Source organism: Trichosurus vulpecula, chromosome 1 (assembly GCF_011100635.1).
Source record: "Trichosurus vulpecula isolate mTriVul1 chromosome 1, mTriVul1.pri, whole genome shotgun sequence".
Lineage (NCBI taxonomy): Eukaryota > Metazoa > Chordata > Mammalia > Diprotodontia > Phalangeridae > Trichosurus > Trichosurus vulpecula.
Window position 1 is genome coordinate 471,513,859 of NC_050573.1, and position 19,474 is coordinate 471,533,332.

General features: G+C 35.0%; 1 protein-coding gene across 4 annotated transcripts in view; it reads right to left on the reverse strand.

Annotated features, from left to right (window-relative positions):
- Positions 1–218: 218 nt before the first annotated feature.
- CHD1 (chromodomain helicase DNA binding protein 1) overlaps positions 219–19,474 on the reverse strand; it is a 125,094-nt gene continuing 105,838 nt past the window's right edge. For all 4 annotated transcript variants that reach the window (XM_036768302.1, XM_036768291.1, XM_036768294.1 and 1 more), the window contains 5 exons: positions 15,110–15,288; positions 13,593–13,689; positions 4,895–4,949; positions 4,024–4,231; positions 219–2,958 (listed from right to left, as the gene is read on the reverse strand). In XM_036768302.1, coding sequence (XP_036624197.1) covers positions 2,598–2,958; positions 4,024–4,231; positions 4,895–4,949; positions 13,593–13,689; positions 15,110–15,288 — 900 coding nt within the window. In that variant the 3' untranslated portion in view covers positions 219–2,597. The remainder of the gene's footprint in view (positions 2,959–4,023; positions 4,232–4,894; positions 4,950–13,592; positions 13,690–15,109; positions 15,289–19,474) is intronic.

Below are 19,474 nucleotides of genomic sequence, written 5' to 3' on the forward strand. Positions count from 1 at the left end.
TAATTATTCAGCTATGTTGGTATAATTATGCAAACCTCTACAGTATCACTTGTGAAGATAGGGATTCCATTTTATTAAAATGGTAATTCAGTCTAGAATGATTCCAGTCAAATTCTGAACAGTTTCTCTCATCTTTCTAAAAGCTTATACTTTAAAATATTTTCTAATAAAAAAGATCAATCTGTTTATATAAGCAAACAGGCCATTGCATTTATAAGAATTATTTATTATATATCATTATTGTAAAGTGGGTGTTTAATACAGTACTGTGCATAAGATTCTCTCATCCTCGAATAAACAGAAACGGACTAAAATAAAGACTAAGCAAGTGGAACACATGAAAAAAAGGGTCATTGTGCAGAGAATTTTCCATTAACAATACCTATGTGGTAACTCTCTCTCACGTATTCTGAGTATATGGCTATTTCCTTTTCACATAAGTTTTGGATTCTTACCAAAAAAGGAATAATTCTCACAGTAATTCTCATGTTACATAAATATTCTAACTAAATGTAGCACAGTAAGATTTAAATCTAGCCCATTCTACAGTAACAATAATGTGTGATGGGTTGAACATAATACATCCAATAACAGATCAAGAGGTCTATCTACAGTTATAATGAAGAAAAAGATAAAACCCTAACATATTTTAATATGTTATGATTTTTCACTTAGGCATTATGATAAATCTTCATTTATCATTTTGTGCAATAAAACCATGTTTATCAAGAGCAGAATGTGAACAAATTGAAAAAATTAAAATCATAGAATCATACCTGCACTTTTCATATTGAGTGAGAAATACTGTATTATCACTTGCTGATGATTAATAAGGCAAAACAGATCTGAAAATTTTGAAGCACTTCCTTTTGGATTCTCCCTAACAGGAAGGAGGAATCTTACTGATTTGCCAGGCAGGGCTACCTGATGGAAAAGATGAAGCTTTTTTTTTTTTGGAAGTATAGTCAATATATTTTCAATCACTTTATACAGGTAAAATAAATTTGAGATACTAATCAGCTAACAGTCAAACAATATTTTAAAATATATTTCACCTATAAATCAATTTATTCCATAATCTTTTATAAAAATAAATTTTTTCCATAATTAAAAAGCTCCTGTGTTCTTTGAAGTTGAAGAATTTGTCTTTTGACATTTTGCATGGCCTAAAATTTCACTAAGAAACCAAATATTCACATGAAATATCCTCAAGGAAATAAAAAATATTTGCAGAAGCCAGAGTTCCAAAACAGTTTAAAACAGTGACCTAAATTTAACTGTCAGCTGTTTATTATAATTTTTGCCCAGGTATCTTTAAATCAGATTTAACTGTAGTGTTGACGACTGATACTTAATTGGCTATCAAAAAATATATATACTTTTGGCAGCTCATAGGGAGTAAAAAGGCAGAAAAGTACAGGAGTCCACATATCCTTTTTGTTGAATTTAATTTGTCATATGTAGAAGGTACCTATATACAATCAGTGTGCATTGTAACAGTTTCTATTAAAAGTCAATCAATCAGTTCATCTAAAATATTAACTGGCTGCATAGCACATTTGACATTATTGCCCACATGAAAAAGGAAAACAAATGGATTTACAATAAATTTGGGCTGATTTGGGTTCTGATGTGTTCACAAAGGTATTTTTTAAACCAATGCATCTGAAAAAAAAAGTTTTCAGAGCATGCAGTTTAGATAGTACATGTCATTACTACAAACAGTCACAACACTGGCTTTTTAAAAAAGTGTATCTAATAAAATATCCAATATAAAAGGAACCCTAAAGGATAGTATAATGGAATAATGTTCCCTTTCCCCCTTTTTACATTCTAAACAGTGATTCCATCAAGACGATTTATTAAAAAGTGTTGTTAATACATTGATTTTTGTCCTTTTTTATGACAAGAAGGCCTGAGTTGGTGGGGAAAGGAACAGTTAAAAAAAGCCTGAGAGGGGGAGGGAAGGAAAGCTCATTTAATTAATTTACAATAATTTACAGCTATTTTATTTTGTAAAAAGGCATTACAATTTATCACAAACAAGAATTCCTGGATATTTTACAGTCATAGGTACAGAATTTAAATATTCAAGCTTGTGATGAGAAGCGGCAAGGTGGTCGCAGTGTACAATGTAAACAAGTAGCTTTGGAAAGTGAACAAAGTCCTTGAGAGTTCTTTGCTAAGGAAAAACAAAACAAAACAAAACTCTTCATTCCTTCCTGAAACATGATTACAAGTCAGTGTGTAAAGTTCATTTACAAACATAATTTAAATGGAGTTCAGCCTAAAATCACTGACACAAAGAATTTTATCCAGTCTAAATGGGGCAGTGTTGAGGTCCCTGTAAAAAGTAAACATCTTCCATTATTTAAAAAAAAAGTGCTACAACACTTTGTAACACAGTGCAGCATAATCCTTAAATACAAAAATATTTTTCTTCTGTTGGGATAATAGACCTTGCATCCTGGAAAGAAGTAACAATACTGCTACTGATGGAGGATCCTGTCCATATCTTTCAAGTCATGTAAGGCAATTACTGTGGTAGTTTACGATATATGGCTAAAAGAAAGTCAGACGGGCAATGTCAGTATTTGTTATGTTTTCCGGCCACTCCAAGTATGCTCAGGTGTACTTTTGTGATCAGATGAATGTTCAAATGGAGATCTATGACCTAAAGGTGATCTTGAGCCATAAGGAGACCTCTGATCTAGTGGTGACCTAGGGCCACTACTGGAAGCTCTGTGGTCCATCTGCCAATCTGAATGATACCGATAATCCCTTGAAGTTTTATGGTGTGAATATTCAGAACTTGATCGATGGTCTGAGTGCAACCGGTGATCTGAATGCGAACGGTGGTCAGAATGAGATCGGTCTTTTAAACTTCCTTCCAAAACTGATCTGTGATCCCTACTCCTATGGTCATCCATTTTTCTGTGTTTACTATCATTGTAATATCTGATGAGAGAGAAAATAAGTCTATTAGCAAAATTAAGGACAGTATTTAAAATTAAACTTTATTAATGTAGTCTTATCATGGAAAATTACTCATTGCTCTTTTAAATAATGCATAGGTTCAGTATTTCATATCAAGAACTATGAATTCTTGGTATAATCTAATAAATGCCCAATAATAAATATTTAATTATAACAAAAGTCTAATTTTGAAAAAAAAAAAAAGATTTTAAAAATAGCTTTTTATGTAATTAACTAACAAGTACTTACTATGTGTTTATTAGGCAAAACTGAAACGACAATTGGGGAAAATAATATTTAATTCTTAAGACACTGAAACCTTGTATAATAAGTATTGCTTCTTCAGTGCATTCATTGTAAGCTTTGTAAATCCACTTTGGTTGGAGTGTAAGGGTTATTCACAATAGTGAATCACCTTCTAATAACAAAAATACTTAAGATTATAGGCTTGAGAACTGGAATCAGGCCTTAGACATCAAGTTGCCCAGTACCTTCATTTTACGACTGAGGAAAGTAAGGCCTGGTGAGATTAAGTCTACAGCTACAATTGGTTTTTAGGTTCTAGAAGATGAATTTTAATAAAATGCTATAGAAAACTTTTTAGAAAAGAAACACTAGGGGCAGCTAGGTGGCGCAGTGAGTAGAGCACTGGCCCTGGAGTCAGGAAGACCTGAGTTCAAATTTGCCCTCAGACACTTGACACATGTACTAGCTGTGTGACCTTGGGCAAGTCACTTAACCCCAACTGCCCTGCCAAAAAAGCAAAACAAAAACCCACTAACATTAGTAGAGAGAACAAAATATACATTATTTCAGAAGACATTTATTTAAACTGATTTCAGGAAATTTTCAGTAAAGTTTCAGGAAAGGTTATTTGACTCAGTAATTTTGTATTCCATTGTAACCTTGTTTAAAAAAGCAGAGGAATCTTTTTAAACCGGGTAATTCAAAAGATGCAATATTGAATTTTTTTTTTAACTTACAAGCTTATTTGAACATATTTATTTCTCACAAAATGTCTTTTACAAAATGACTGGCAAAGTTTACCTGCTTTCTTGTTTGTAATGATCCCATTCCCGGTGATCTTTACCATTGCTAAAGGATGAATACGATCTTTTCCTGGATTCATTCTTTTTGTAAGCATCTCCCTGATGCCTATCTTTATGGTCATGATACTGAGACAAATGTCTATCAGAAGAATAACTGTCCCTGCTGCTGTCATCATGGTTTGTATTCTCTTTTAGTCTTTCCACATCTATGTAAAAAGAAAAAAGTCTGACTTGTGTTTACAACATTAAGGAACACTAAGAGGAATTAAAATTAACTGAAACAATGACACCTCCAATTCCCATCCCCCAAAAAGCAAAGTTCAACTCCTGAATAGAGCCAGATAAATGTTTGGTAGTAGAGGGGAGGGGGGCACTACTTTTTTAATCGAATGTGAAAATAAATAGAAGAAACAGTAGCATTTCTTTTCACTACTTGCACAGTTCCTATAAAATAGTGTCATTTAAAACTATTCATAAATATGGAAACTGGGCAAAATTATTTCATTTGTGGTTAATATCATAAGGGTAGTCTATGAAGCCTGGCAATTAGGGAAAGTAACATTTAAGCTAAAATATTTTTACAAGTTTTTATTTAATTAGGCTACCTTAATTATTAACCATGTGGTTCTAAATAAAATAACTTTCAGTAATCTTAGAAATGACTTAGGAAATATAGCTGATGTATAATACGCATTCATGAGGAAACAGAACTATTTAGCTCTAACATATAAACACACTCGGATGACAAAAAACAACATGAAAACAATAAGACTTATTAATGAGATAAATATACAGTTACAGAGCAAAACTAAAGTGTCTTAGAATGTATACAAAATATTTGTGTTTCTTCAACAATAAATAAAACTAACCTGGATTCCTAATCATATGAGTATTCATGCTGCTGCTGTTCTGATCATTGTTTTGCTGCAATAAACATATACATGTAAAAATCATTAAAAAATATTTCTGAGATATTTTCCAAAAATTCCCTAGAAAAATAAATCGGGAAATGCTGATGAATTTTTGTGCAATCATTCTGATGCTTTGCAAAAGCATGTCAATTAGTTTCTTCACTGATTCTTTCAGGATCACCGTGGAGTACAAGAGAAAGAGCCCTAGGTTTTGAGTCAGAGGGTAGCCGGAAATGAATCTTGACACTTCTGCTTCAGCCAGACACTTTACCATTCTGGGCTTTAGTTTTCTTATGCGTAAGAGGACTGAACTAGGCAGCTTCATGGGTACTTCTGTGATCAAATCAAGCCATCATATTATCTGTGAAGAGGGATAATTTTGCTTTTTTTTTTCTTGGACAATGTTTAATACCTCAATTTCTTTTTCTACTCTTACCGCTATAGCTAATACTTTAATACTAAGTCAAATAATTGTGAAGGAAAAGAGCATGCTTGTTTTGCTTCTAAATTCTTTGAGAAAGCTTTCTCTATGTCTTCATTATAAACAAAGCTACCTTTGATTTGAGATATATGCCACACATTTGCATTTTAGACGTGGTGCAATTTTGTTGAAGGTGCATTCTTGATCTATTTACATAATTGTTGTTTTTGCTATCTGTATGATTAATTATGCTAATTATTTTCCTTATGTTGAAGTATACTTGCATTCCTTACAAATTCAACTCAATAAGCACTTACCAAATGCCTATTACATGCTAGGTATGACGCCAATGACACAAAAGACCAAAAGAAATATGAAGCAGTATCTCCTTTCAAGGAGTTTACATAGTCAGATCATAATGACTGATTTTTGTCATAAGTTGCTATTATCTCTCCTAAAACTTTATTTGAATTTTCATATCACTGTTCATTAGTGAGACTGCTCTACAGCAGCACTTCTTAAACTATGGGTCACGAGCAGAAAAAGTTCCATAAGCTCTGCTCTAGTTATCTTCCTCTGCTTTATTCTTTCCTGGATTGAGCATCTTAGTGGTATGGAATTTTATTTTTCTATTCTTGAGAACATTTTTTTTGGGTAGCATGTTAATTTTTCTTTAAATATTTGATAATACTCACCTATAAATCCATAGAGATGAGGAATTTTTTTCTTTTTTAGTCCATTTATGACATATTCCATTTCTCTGAGACTTGGTTAAGATTATTTTTGTAGATATTCATTCATTTCCTTTAAATTCTCAGTTTTACAGGATTATTTGTGTTCTAGATACCAAATCTCACCTTCCACGGCACTACCCAGTATCTGAACCTGAAATATCAGACCTCTTGCCTTAAGGACCTCATTTAGGAGTTAAACTTCTAACACTAGACCCCAAGATATGACTCCATATTCAGAGTATCATCTAGTTTTGCGTTAACTTGAGGTGAGGTACAGAAAGTAAAGGTAGATGTGGATTTCATTCATGCCCTGGGGGAACCTACTGGATCACAATTTATTTATAATCGAATGCCTCTCATTTAAATCTATCTTCTGCCCTGTTGCTTAAGAAAACTTAATGATTCTATTCTCTGCCTTCACGGAACCCGGCAAGGCACAGGAACCTCAATAAAAAGGTTCTAGATCACTACCTTACAGCTAGTGCTAAGCAAAGAAAACCCATTGTTTTTTAGGATACATACCATGAAAAGGTTTGATTTTGTCTGTAGTAACAAGTTAAGAAAAAGAAGAAGTATCAGTTAGCTCAAAGAGAAGGATGTCTTCTGTGAGTCATGTTCCACAAGTATTTAGAATATATAGAAAGCACAGTCATGATGGGTTCAAAACCAGTCATTGGTCTTGGGAGGAATTTGTTGCATTTTGGGGGAGGAGAAAGACTTCTTAATCTACTGGTTTGTCATCGGCCTTTGAAGTCTAAGACAGAGTAGCAATCTTATCTTTTGGTTAGATCTACTCAAGAAATGAGGTAAAGAACCAGAAAACATGGGGATTAGATGTAACTCTACAATGAAATGGAAATGTATTCTAAAATGGCACAACTCCTGTCAAGAAAGGGAAAATATAGTTTTCACTCCTCTCTACTACACCACACTAGGAAATTCCCACCTCTCTTTCTCTAATCCCAATGAGAGAAATTTGCTAGTTACTTAAGAAAAATCCTTTTCACCTGCTACCATATGATTATCTACCTCAGCTCTATATCACTCCCAAGTCCCTATCCTATTTATGCCCCTACTTCTCCATTTTGTCTTCTGGAACCTCATAAGTTTATTTTATCATTATTAAACCTCTTCCTCTGACAACAACTCAATCTTACTACATTCATGGAGAACTTTTCCCTTTATCACCTGAAGCCCCATCTGCATCCTTATCCACTATTTCTAGTACAGAGTAAACCCAACACACTAGCCAAGAGAATTAGACATATTCTTTGCTTCTCAATGCCACTTGCAGACATTCCTTTCCCACTAACAAACTTTTAGAGATACAATCCATGTATCTATATCACTTTACCCAGATCCTGGGTGCTGTTACTACTAGCACCTGCTCCTTCAGGTCATTTTCCCCTTTTATAAAAGTCAGAATGTGGTCCTTGCCTCCAGTCCATTCCTTGTTTCAGCTTGGAAACTTAAATTAGGTGGTGATGTGCCCACAAATATTCTGGTATTTCAGCTAACTAATAACCTCAACTAATATGACCTGTCCTTTCACTACACTGCAACTATATATTGTAATGCATCTTCATTAATGATCTGAAATTCTATTTGACCCCTCCGTTCCTAACCTTCTATGTATCCCTGTGACTCACCCCCCTTTAAAGCCTCTTTTTTTTTGAGGGGGTGGTGGTACTTAAAACAGCCTCTTTTACAGATCTTTCTTCCTCTTGGCACAGTCCAGCAATCCTGTTTTGACTTCTTTTTTAAGTGTACCTGGAAAATACTGACCCTATATTAAACTGGTTCAACTACCCATTCTCCCTCAACTTTCAAATATCTTGACCCCTTTGTTCATGCTGCGTGAAATCTTAACCCTGAGTTACCCTAAACCATTTGCCTTCTCTGTTTATTACACTACACACCAGCAATCAAATGTTTGTATCTAGTTAAGTTGGACAGTTTTACCAAAAAGATGCACAAATTTATGTCCTTTTCTTTTTCACTAATATGAATAACAACTCTATCAAACCGTCAAGCTCTTCAAGCCTCCTGCAACACCTTTTTTTCTCTCTCTCAGCTATGTATCATGCCTCTAAGACAAGAGTTCACCCTGAGTTGCTGCTTCTCTCCTGCTCCACACCTCAAAACCCTCAATATTAATCCCTTTAACCATTCTCCTTTGTTTCATTCTTTGATATAGATCATCCTTCCAGCCAATGATAAACTTTCTTATGCACTAGCAGCACCAGCCTCATGGTACATAAAGTACATAGAGCTCTGTGCCTGAAGTCAGGCTGAATTCAAATCCAGCCTCAGTCACTAAATAGCTGTGTGATTCTGCGCAAATCACTTAACCTCTGAATACCTGTTTCCTTAACTGGAAAATGCAGATAGTAGGACCTATGGCTCAGGGTTACTGTAAGGATCAAAGGAGAACATATTTGCAAAGCACTTAGTACAGTGTTTGGCATGTAAAAGGTGCTTAATAATAATCCTTTTCCCTTATTCCTTCCTTTCTTTCTGCCCTCCTCCCTCACATCTTCTCCAAGAGGTCACCTTTGAAAATATACTCTTTATCTTTTTAGTCTTCAATCTGCTCTTTACAAATATGACAAGGGCTCCTCCTTGAACAAAAATGAAACTTTTACTGGACCCTACCATTCTTTCAATATATTGTCCTGTATCTCTCCTCCCTTTCACAGCCAAATTCCTAGAAAAATCCAAATTCTTTCTTTGGCTCTGTATTCTCTCCCCAACATTCTTCCTTCCACCCCAAACAACTCAATTCTTTTTAGTCTGACTTCTGACCTAACCATTCTCTTGAAACTGTTCTAAGGATACTAAAAATTTTAAAGAATATTCAGTTTCAATCAGCAAAAATCCACCTTTCTTTATCCTCTCACCCCAAATTCTGATCCTAATTGAGAATTAAAGAAAAACAAAACTCTCTCTCCTCTCTCTACCAAAAAGGAGATAAATGATCCCTGATGACAAGACTAGAAAACCCAAGGATACAAAGAAACTAAACACCATGACCTCCATCCCTTGAACTGCTACTCGCTCCTACTATCTCCCCTGAACTTTTTCTCTCCTCTTTTCCCCATTTTGACTCTATAGTGAACCAATTTAATTCTACACTGTCCTCCTCTCTTATATCCCTAGTCTCCTTATAATTTTGACAATTATACTCTGTCAAGCCTCAGTCATGGATCACTCCCATTATTCACCATCTTTGTTCCTACACATGTGCTGCTGAATAAAGGTGGAGAAAATCATGAAACTATTTTGACTGCGTCCATTACAGCTAGGCAATTCTTCTATACCGTCCTTATCAACTCTACACAAAAGATCCTTTTCATCCCTCCTCAAACCTCTCATAGCTCTCCCTCCCCACTAAGAAATTTGCCTCATATTTTACAGAAAAAATTAAGGCCATTCAGCATGAACTCCCTCTTCTCCCCTCTTCCTCATTTCATATCACTAGGATGTCTTTTGCCACTGTTTTCACTATTTCATGAAAAGAAGTGGCCTTATACCTTACCAAGGCTAACCCCTCTACATGTTCAAGCAGGATCTCATTCCATCCTGTCTGCTCCAATAGACTGCCCCTTCTATGATTCCACTCTCATCAATTATTTTCAATTTCTCCCCGTCTACTGGCTCATTCCCTACTGCCTACAAACATGACCATATTCCCCTATCCTAAAAACAACAACAAAACCCTTCACTTGATCCTTTCACCACTGCAATCATGCTCTATCTCTTCTGCCCTTTGTAGCTAAATTCAAAAAGACTTACTACAATAGATGACTCTACCTTTTCTTACCTCAATCTCTTTTTACAATACTGCTTATAATTCTTACAATCTAGGTTTTGATTCTATCATTCCAATGAAACTTCTCTCCAAAATTACCAATGATCTCTTAGAGGCCAAATCCAACGGCCTTTTCTCAATTGTCATTCTCCTTTAACTTTTCTTTAGCCTTTGACACTGTTGATCACCTCCTTGACATTTTCTTCTCTCTAGGTTTTTGGGACACCACTCTGATTGTATCTTGGTCTTCCTCCTACCTACCTACCTGACTGCTCCTTCTCAGTTTCCTTTGTTGGATTTTCATCCAGATCATGCCCTCTACCCACAGGTGTTTTCTTTTCCCTCTATACTCCTTCATTTGGTAATCTCATCAGCTCCTATGGATTTAATTACTATCTGGATGCAGGTGATTCACAAATCTAACTATGCTGCCCTAAATTCTCCAATTGCTTTTGAGATTTCTGAAACAGGGTATCCAGTAGACATCTAAAACTAAATGTGTCCAAAACTGACCTCATTATTTTTCCCCCTGAACACTTCCCCCTCCTAACTTCCCTATTACTGTTGAAGGCAAGACCCAGTCCTTCAGCACACAACTTAGAAATCATCCTCAATTCCTCACCATCTTTCACCCTCCATATCCACTTGGTTAACAGGGCCTGTCAATTTCACCTTTGCAACATCTCCTTTGATGCTATCACCACTTTAGTATAGGCCCTCAACACCTCATGCCTGGACTACTGCAATATCCTGCGGGGAAGGGGTGGGGGGGCTGGGGGGGGAAGAGGTCTGCCTGCTTCAAATCTCTCCCCACTCCAATCCACCCACCAGTGAACAAAGGAAGAGATTTTCTTAAAGCCCAGGTCTGACCATGTCACCCCCTCTTCTCAAAGTCCAGTGATTCCCCCAAATCCCAAATCCTGTTTGACATTTAAACCCCTTTGTAACCCAGCCCCTTCCTACCTTTCCAGTCTTCTTACTGCTTACCACACACTCTTCAATCAAGTGACAATGGCCTCCTAGCTACTCCACTACTCTGTCTCTTGGCTCTAGGCCCCCATTCTTGGAACACTTTCACTCCTCAAGTCTATATACTGACTTCCCTAGCTTCCTTAAATCCTAACTAAAATCCTATCTCTTACAGGAAGCTTTTCCCAACCCCTCTTTATTTCTACTGTTTTTATCTCTCCTGTATATAGCTTGTTTGTATGTATTCTGTGCATGTGGTCTGCCTGATTAGATTTTGAGATCCTTGAAGGCAGGGATGTCTTTTGCTGTCTTTTTGTATCCCTAACGTTTAGCCCAGTGCCTGGCACATAGTAAGCACTTAGTAAATGTTTAGTGATTAATTGGATGATTAAAATAATTAGTAAATTCAACAAAGTAGTAGGGTACAAAATATGCCCACAAAAATCAATAGCATTTTTATATAGTGATAAAAATGTGTAGAAGGAAATAATAGAAATTCCATCCAAAATAACAACAAAGTAAATTATCTGGAAGTCAGTCTATCAAGATGCATTTAAGACATAAATATAATAAATATAATAAATTCTTTAAAAAGTAGAGAATGAGTTAAACAATTGAAGGCATATATTCACTTCCCATTATTGGGCTGTACCAAAAAAGTAATAATGCTTCCAACATTAATGTGCGTATTTAGTGTAATAACAATCAACCTACCAAGGGAATACTTTAGAGACCTAGAAAAAATACTAACTTAAATTCATTTGGAGAAATAAAAGGTCTAGAATCTCAAGGGAAATGATATTAAAAAAATCAGGAACAGCATTTGCACACCTGAAATTATACTACACAGTAGTAATGATCAAAACTATTTGGTATTAGCTAAAAAAAAAAAAAAAGAAATGTAGATCAGTAGAATAGATTAGATAACTGAGAAACAGAAACACAAACTAAATAACTCAAGTGTTCAATAACCCTGAAATATTAAATTGCTTAGGGAAGTGCTCCCTATCTGTGAGACTGTTGGGAAAACTGGAAATGAATTTAATATAAAATAGGTTTAGTCCAACATCTTATCTTATACACCATAAGAAGCTCAAAATATATCTGACCTATACAATAAATACCATGCAATTAAAAAAAACTTAAACAGCAAAGATGGCTGAGGAAAAATTCTTAACCAAATAAAGATTAGAGATTACAACTGAAAATCTTTTGCACTAAACAAAATCAATATGACTAGGATAAAGGTGGTGGTGGGGAGGGGAGTCTGCATCAAATATCCCTGTTAAAGAAACTAGCACAAATATAAAAATCTAAAAGCCATTCCCCAAGAGATAAGTTGTCAAAGGATACTGGCAAGTCCCTTTCTAAAGAAGAATTACTAACTATAAGAAACCACATGAAAAAATGCTCCAAAACAGTAATAATGAGAAATGCACATTAAAACTAACCTGAGGTTTGCCTCATATAAATACATACAAAAAATTGCAAAGATGGGAATAATCAATGTTGAAGGAAAGGTAGAAAGACAATTACAATTAGAGTTGTGGCTATGTCCATTCACTCTAGAAAGCAATTGGGAGTTATGCCAAATGATTAAAATGTTCATAGTATGACTAAGAGAGCCCTTTACCAGGTGCATATCCAAGGAGGTCACAGGCAGAATGCAGTTTCCTATTTCATGATAATCCTTTTTTGTAATAGCAAAGAAGAGGGGAAAAAAAAGTATGTAGCCATCAATTCAAGGATGGGTAAAACAAACTATAATACATACATACATATATACATATATATACATACATATATATATATATATATATACACACACACACACACACACACACACATATATACACATATATATGATAGAAAATCAATGTGTGGTAACAAAGAATATGAAATATTAAGCGAATCATGGGAAGGCACAGGAATTGATGCGAAGAAAAGCAAGCAGAACTGAAAAGACAATATACACAATGACTAAAACAGTAATATATAATATGAAGCTTTCAGAAACTTGGGGAGACTTGTATGAACTAAAAAAGCATAAAGAAAGCAAAAGTACAAGAAAACTACATACAAAGATTACAATGATATAAATGAACACCACACCAAAACCCAGCATAAATGCAATGACCAGTACTGATTTCAGAAGACAAATGATTGGGCTTAAAAAAAAGAGGACAACTTCCTCCCTTTTTATAATGGTGGGGAAAGCAGGGCTCCTAGATATTGCTCATGGTATTTAATGGGAGTTATTGTGTTAGTTGGTTTTATTTAAAGGTTTATCTTTCTTACATAGAAGAGATGAATAGAGGGAAGGTTTATTTGGGGAAATAACTCTAGCATGAAAGACAGAAGGCATCAATAAAAGTAATGAAACAGAAAATGTGTCATACACAAAAAGGAGAGATATACGTAGTCTATCTCAGACACACCCTATGAATGCTACTTGCATATTATGAGCAAACCTCACCATAATGTTACAAAATACAACTGCCTTGTCAGGATGAGAGGCAGAACAGTTTCTCTGGAAGCTAACTGTCACATACAATATGCTTTTGCAAACCCTTGCATTTTCACAACCAATTAATACTTTTCAACAGGCCATAAATGCATCTGTATGTGGGCTCCTAGAAAATATGTCTTTAGTTTTACTCAGATTGTGCTTTGGAAATTCATGACCCAGTAAGTTTATTGGAAAAAATTATAACCTATTACCTGAGAGTCTTGTCGTTTCTTAATTGCATGCTTATACAATTTATGTAGTTTTCTTGCATCAAATTCTGTAAACTTGGACACAAAAATCCACAAATTCCTAGGAGAAAAAACAGAGTCTTAATCTTTAGGTAGAACTTAAGAAAAAAAAATTCATGTTTCTTGCTCTCTTCACCTCATTCGATAGAAAATAGACTCCCTCAAACTTCAGGCACATTATTTGAGAAGACACACAGTAGACTTCTGAAAAGAACTCCTATGTCTTATATGGATGGAAAGTAGTGATGATATTGTTATTATACCTTAAACTTTTAAATTTCAAAGGACATCTTTTTGACCTATTTAAGGCCTGTCAGTCTGCTTTCAGCTAGCTACCTTTCAGATTTATCTCACACCACTGTTTTTCAACACACTGTGGTGTTCCAGCCAAACTGCCCCACTCACTGCCCCTCAAAGTCAATATTCTATCTGTCATACTTTTGCACAGTCCATGCTATATGCCTAATGATCAAAATAAGTAAACAAACAGAAAACCACCTACTATGTGCCAGGCCCTCTGCTAAGTCCTTCACAAATATCATCTCATTTGAACTTCACACCAATGTTGTGGAAAGTAGGTTCTATTATTATCTCCATTTCTCGGTTGAGAAAACCAAAGCCAACAAAGGTTAAGTGACTTGCCCAGGGTCACATAGCTAGTAAGTATCTGAAGTTGGATTTGAATTCATATGGGAAACGTCCCATATATACAAAAAAAAAATTAAAGCATTTTTTGTATTAACAAACAACTAAAAATTAAGTGTTCATTAAATGGAGAAGGGCTAAAATTCAGTATAACTTGGGAAGACTTGTATGAATTGACAAAGAGCAAAGTAAAAAGAGCCAAGAGAACAATTTACACAAGAAACAAAATAATGTAAAGGAAATAAGTCTGAAAAACATCAAAACTCGCATCAATGCAGCAAGCAATCATTAGTGCAGAGGAATGATAGTGAAACATACTTCTTCCTCTCTCTTAAAAGGATGCTGGACTAGAGATGTGAAATGAAGCATAAATTTTCAGACATGGTCAATGTGTGGGCTTGTTTTCTTAATTAAACTTCTTTGCTCCAAGGTAACTTTCTATACTTCTTTTGCTTCAAGGAGGAGTTAAAAAAAGGATGAATTAATATTTAGTAGAATCACCTCCAATGTAATTTCAAATGTAGATTTTTGTTAATTTTGTGGATTAAAAATGCAATTGACATGACAGTGCTATTTGTCACTTGCTTTTTCAAAGGTACATCTGCCACCTAGTGGTTTAATGAAAAAACATAAAATGATATACAATAATGCCACACTACAGTATCAATATAAAGAGAAATACAGCTTTGAAATTAGTTCAAGTTACTTTTAAAGCAATTCATACAGCTTAACAAAGTTACAAAAACTTCACACAGCTGAAGGGGATAAATTGAAACACACAATATGCAATGGATAATTACCTAATTATAGATTAAGACTCTGAAAATATCACTTACTTTCTCCACTGCTTAATTTGTTCAGGATTTGTATATTCTTTTAGACATTCAGTGATATGATCACCAATTTTGATTAAACACTGTCTAGTATGTTCCAGCTGTTCTCTCTCTGAAAGCCCTTTTTCAGGTCTATCAAGCTGTTTCAGGGCTGCTTTGACAGGCCTCATTCTTTCTTTGCACTGTACAATGGAAAAAAAAAAGTTTAATATGTGTTAAAAAGGTGGAGTCTAAGACCATCTTTTCAATGATGCACAAATATATCAAAGCCAAATTAAACAATAAAACTCACCTCACAATCCTTAAAACTCTGTTTTACTCCAGGTTTTCTTTGTAAAAGTAATAATTTATACATAGTTTGAAATCACTATATTTAAATATGGTAAAAATACTGAATTGTATACTTTACACAATTTTTAAAAAATTTATACCAGTGGCTACAACTTTAAAGTCTCTTAGATATAAAAGGAGACTAATTTGTTTTTACAATATAATGATCTTCAGTTTTCTACAATAATTAAAGTATATATCCTTTCAAAGAAATGAAAATCAATGGTAAAAATTCATATCATGATGTATGTTAGAAAACAATGCTTCTATTCCTATCATAAAATCTATATGTAATTAATAAATAGGATAAATACCTATATTGCTCAAAAATTACCATGGCAAAATGCCAATTAAAAGCTACCTAATTGTGCTGAAACTGCTGCTGTCACTGTCCAAGATCTCTGAGTCAAGGTCTTTAAGGGATTCTTTCTAGGTGACAACCTAGAAAGTACTTTCCTTCTTATAATTTTGGTAGTGAGTCAAATAGCATTATACTCTTGGTAATTATTTTTTTCTTCTAGAATTACACTTATTTGTGCAATCCACCAGATTGTACACCAGATGAAGAAATGACCTAATAAGGTGCTTAACCTTTTAGTACTAATCATTGAAGCTGCTCTAATTGTCAAGCCACTTCAAGGAAAAAAAAAAAAACTACTCAGATGATGTCTTGGCCTATAGTATCTGTGAATCCAGGATTCAGCATGTAAATAATGCCCTCATGCCATAACTGACTGAAACTACAACCACAGCAGAATTTCTGGTCGATGGAGAGTTCACCAATTTAAGTATGAGCTATCTTAGGGGCACAAACTCTACACCATTTGGCACACTGGAGACTTATGGTACAGTTACAGGGACTGAAGTTGTTCAATATAAGACAGATACCAGATTTTTTTAGACTAGATTCCTAAAATGTAGGTGACTGTTACTGGGAAGTGTAGCTATCAAAGTCATAAAAAAAATCATAAAAAGCCACTGGAATGTACACGAACTGTAACTTAGATTTTGCTTTCACCTTTTAATGGCATGGCAGTAATGGGTGCTGGCATGAACTTTATTCATTTTTAGAGCACTGGCTGCTAAATGGGGTGGAATGGGTAGTAAAGTCTGACTACCTCTCCAAACCTTAGAATTAGCCCTTTGAACCTATCCAGTTTCATTCAATGCCATTCATCAAAATTTATCAAGTACATACTTTGTGCAACACACTGCACTATTCACTAAGGGAGATACACAATTTATCTAAGACATAGTCCCTGTCCTCATGGAGCATATAGCTTAATAGGGGCATATGACAATATTAAAAGATGAGTATTTGAGAAAATAGCAGAGCAAAGTTCTATGTGAGGGAGATGATCATTATATTTTGGTGGTTTCACAAATGGTATGGCATCCGGCTATTATCTATGTCTATTCTATTGTACCAAAATGTGAATAAAGAAAGTGGCTAATGAGAAGTCAATAGGCATAGGATTTGAAAATGATGATGAGGACAACCCTAAATTATTAACCACTGAGAAAACAAAGATAAGATAGGGAATATACTATCTTCATTTGTGTGGACTAATGGACACTTAGATTTGGTGCCCAGCACATTGTACAGTAGGGGCACTTAATGAATATTTGTTGAATTAAATTTGGCAAAAAGGGAGAAATTTAAATTTTGAGAGAAAAGCATCAGTAAAAGGTAGAAAAAAGAAAATAGATTTTAGGGGGTTAATTAATCAATGGTTGATAAGAAAATGAAGGAGAAATAAAATACTGCCTAAATATGCTTGATAGTGAAGGAAAGAAGAAGAAAAATCAGAATTAAAAGATTAACACCAAAGAACAAATGAGAAAGAGCAAAAGAGGGGAAATTATGAAATCTAAGGCACAAGTGAAAGGAAGGTGGCCAACCTCACCTTACGAGATGAGAAAACAAGAAGAGAGCATAAGTATAAACACAGAGCTACCTGAAGTAAGGAGGCCAGAGAGGCAATAACTCACAATGGGTTTCTTAAATTTCAGAACAGTAGCAGGTATTATGATAAGAATGATAGGGATGAAGACAGAATGTTGTAAGGTAGCAACAACTATGACGCAGTGGAAACAATGCTGGATTTCAGGTCAGAGGTGGATTCAAATCTCAGTTGTTACTAATTACCCGAATTCAGGACCTTGAGCAAGTCACTGAATTTCTCTGAGCCTCAAGTTCCTGTTTGTAAAATGAGATTAGATGACACCTGAGGTACTTTCTAGCTACAAATCCTTTGAACCAGAACCCAAAAGAATTTGGACAATATGAATTCACAGTGAGACAGGACTATGCCTGTTTTCCATTTTTCTTCAACAGTGTCCTGTAAGCAACTAGATCAATAAAGCAGGAAGTAGATTATGAAGCAGACCAGCGGTGGGTAACCTGTGGCCTCCAGGCCACATATGCCCCTCTAGCTCCTAAAGTGTAGCCCTTTGACTCAATACAAACTTATCAGAACAAATTCCCTTAATAAAAGGATTTGTTCTGTAAAACTTGCATTCAGTCAAAAAGCTGCACTCAAGGACCAAGGCTACGTATGGCCTCGAGGCCACATGTTCCCCACCCCTGATGTAGACTATGAATGATATACACCTGGGGAATGGCATTGCTGGTCAAATGAACTTAAATTTTGCTAAGAAAAAAAATTGCAGGTACCTCTCCATCCCCTCTTCCCTTTTGGCTTCAGATAACACTAAAATCTACTAGAAAATATTTAAATGGATCTATGATCCCATGAATTTGAGAGTGAATTTCAACAATGAGGATAACAACTCATCAATGCCTGCACATCCTATGTAACTCTTGTCCAAAAGTTCACTATAGGAGGTCCACCCAGCATACTAGAGACCTGCATCAATTTCTCAAGATATTATGAGGGTATAAGTAGAGCTTTTTAGCCATCTGTGAAGTACCTCCTCTCTTCCTACTATACAATTCATTGATCATATTCTTTAGTCTTGTTCTTCAAAGTTCCTCAGTGGTTATGTGTTGCAGCCTCCAGGAAAAGGCTCTTCATTGTGACATTCATCTTCACTTCTAGGAGGCACTAGTATTCTCACTATCATATAGTAACATTGATAAAATGTTACTATAGATGGACAAACCTTTGCTTTTATGGAAAGCTTAGGATTGGTAAAAAATTCATTAATTTGCTGGAAGCAAGACAGCCCATTCTATTCCTTTTTTAACTATGGCCTAACCTCAGTCTCCAGTTACATGGTCTATCCCAAATATAAATATAAACAGACATGCACACACACATACACATACATGCACGCTGTAAGGAAGCTTTATAAAGTGTGTGCCTAAATGAATACTGAAATCTGAACAGAAGACTTTCTTCATCTTCTTGGTCTCTCCTATGTGGAAATATGTCTAAGTCCTTTGAATGTAGGTATCTTCCAAAAGACTCTGCGATGTCTTAGGGCTTGATGTAATCAGCACTATGTCATCTGCAAACAAGAACATCTGGAAGACCTCCCCATCCACAGTGAATCCTCCTTGTCTCAGATTTTGTACTGAAATCCACTGTGGTATACATCCCTTGTTTTATGCCTTGCCTGATATTTATTATCAAAAGGTCATCAAATAGCGAATTCTTTTCCAAAGAGTCTTCAGTGATCTTAATGTATGGAAAGAAGATACCTTGCTGGAAAAACTCTTGTAAGGTGGTATTTTCTTTTGCAGGATAAAATGCTTTTTTTTTTGGTAATCAATAAATTAAAAAGCATAATGGGATCTTATATTCTGTACATCTTGAAGTCAGTTGTGATATGGCAACTACCATGTGACATGACATTAGTTTACTCTGCTTGCAAATGCTTGCTTATTTCCTACTAATACCCTTAACAAGGAGACCCTAGACTCATGTATAGATGACTTATGACAAATCTATAAAAACAAGAAAGTAAGCATACAGGTCACTACTGATGTTCTCTTGATCATCTTTTTTCAGTATTAATAAATTCTGAGACTTTTTTCATGCCTTTAGCATCTTCTCCTCCAGAAACCTTGTA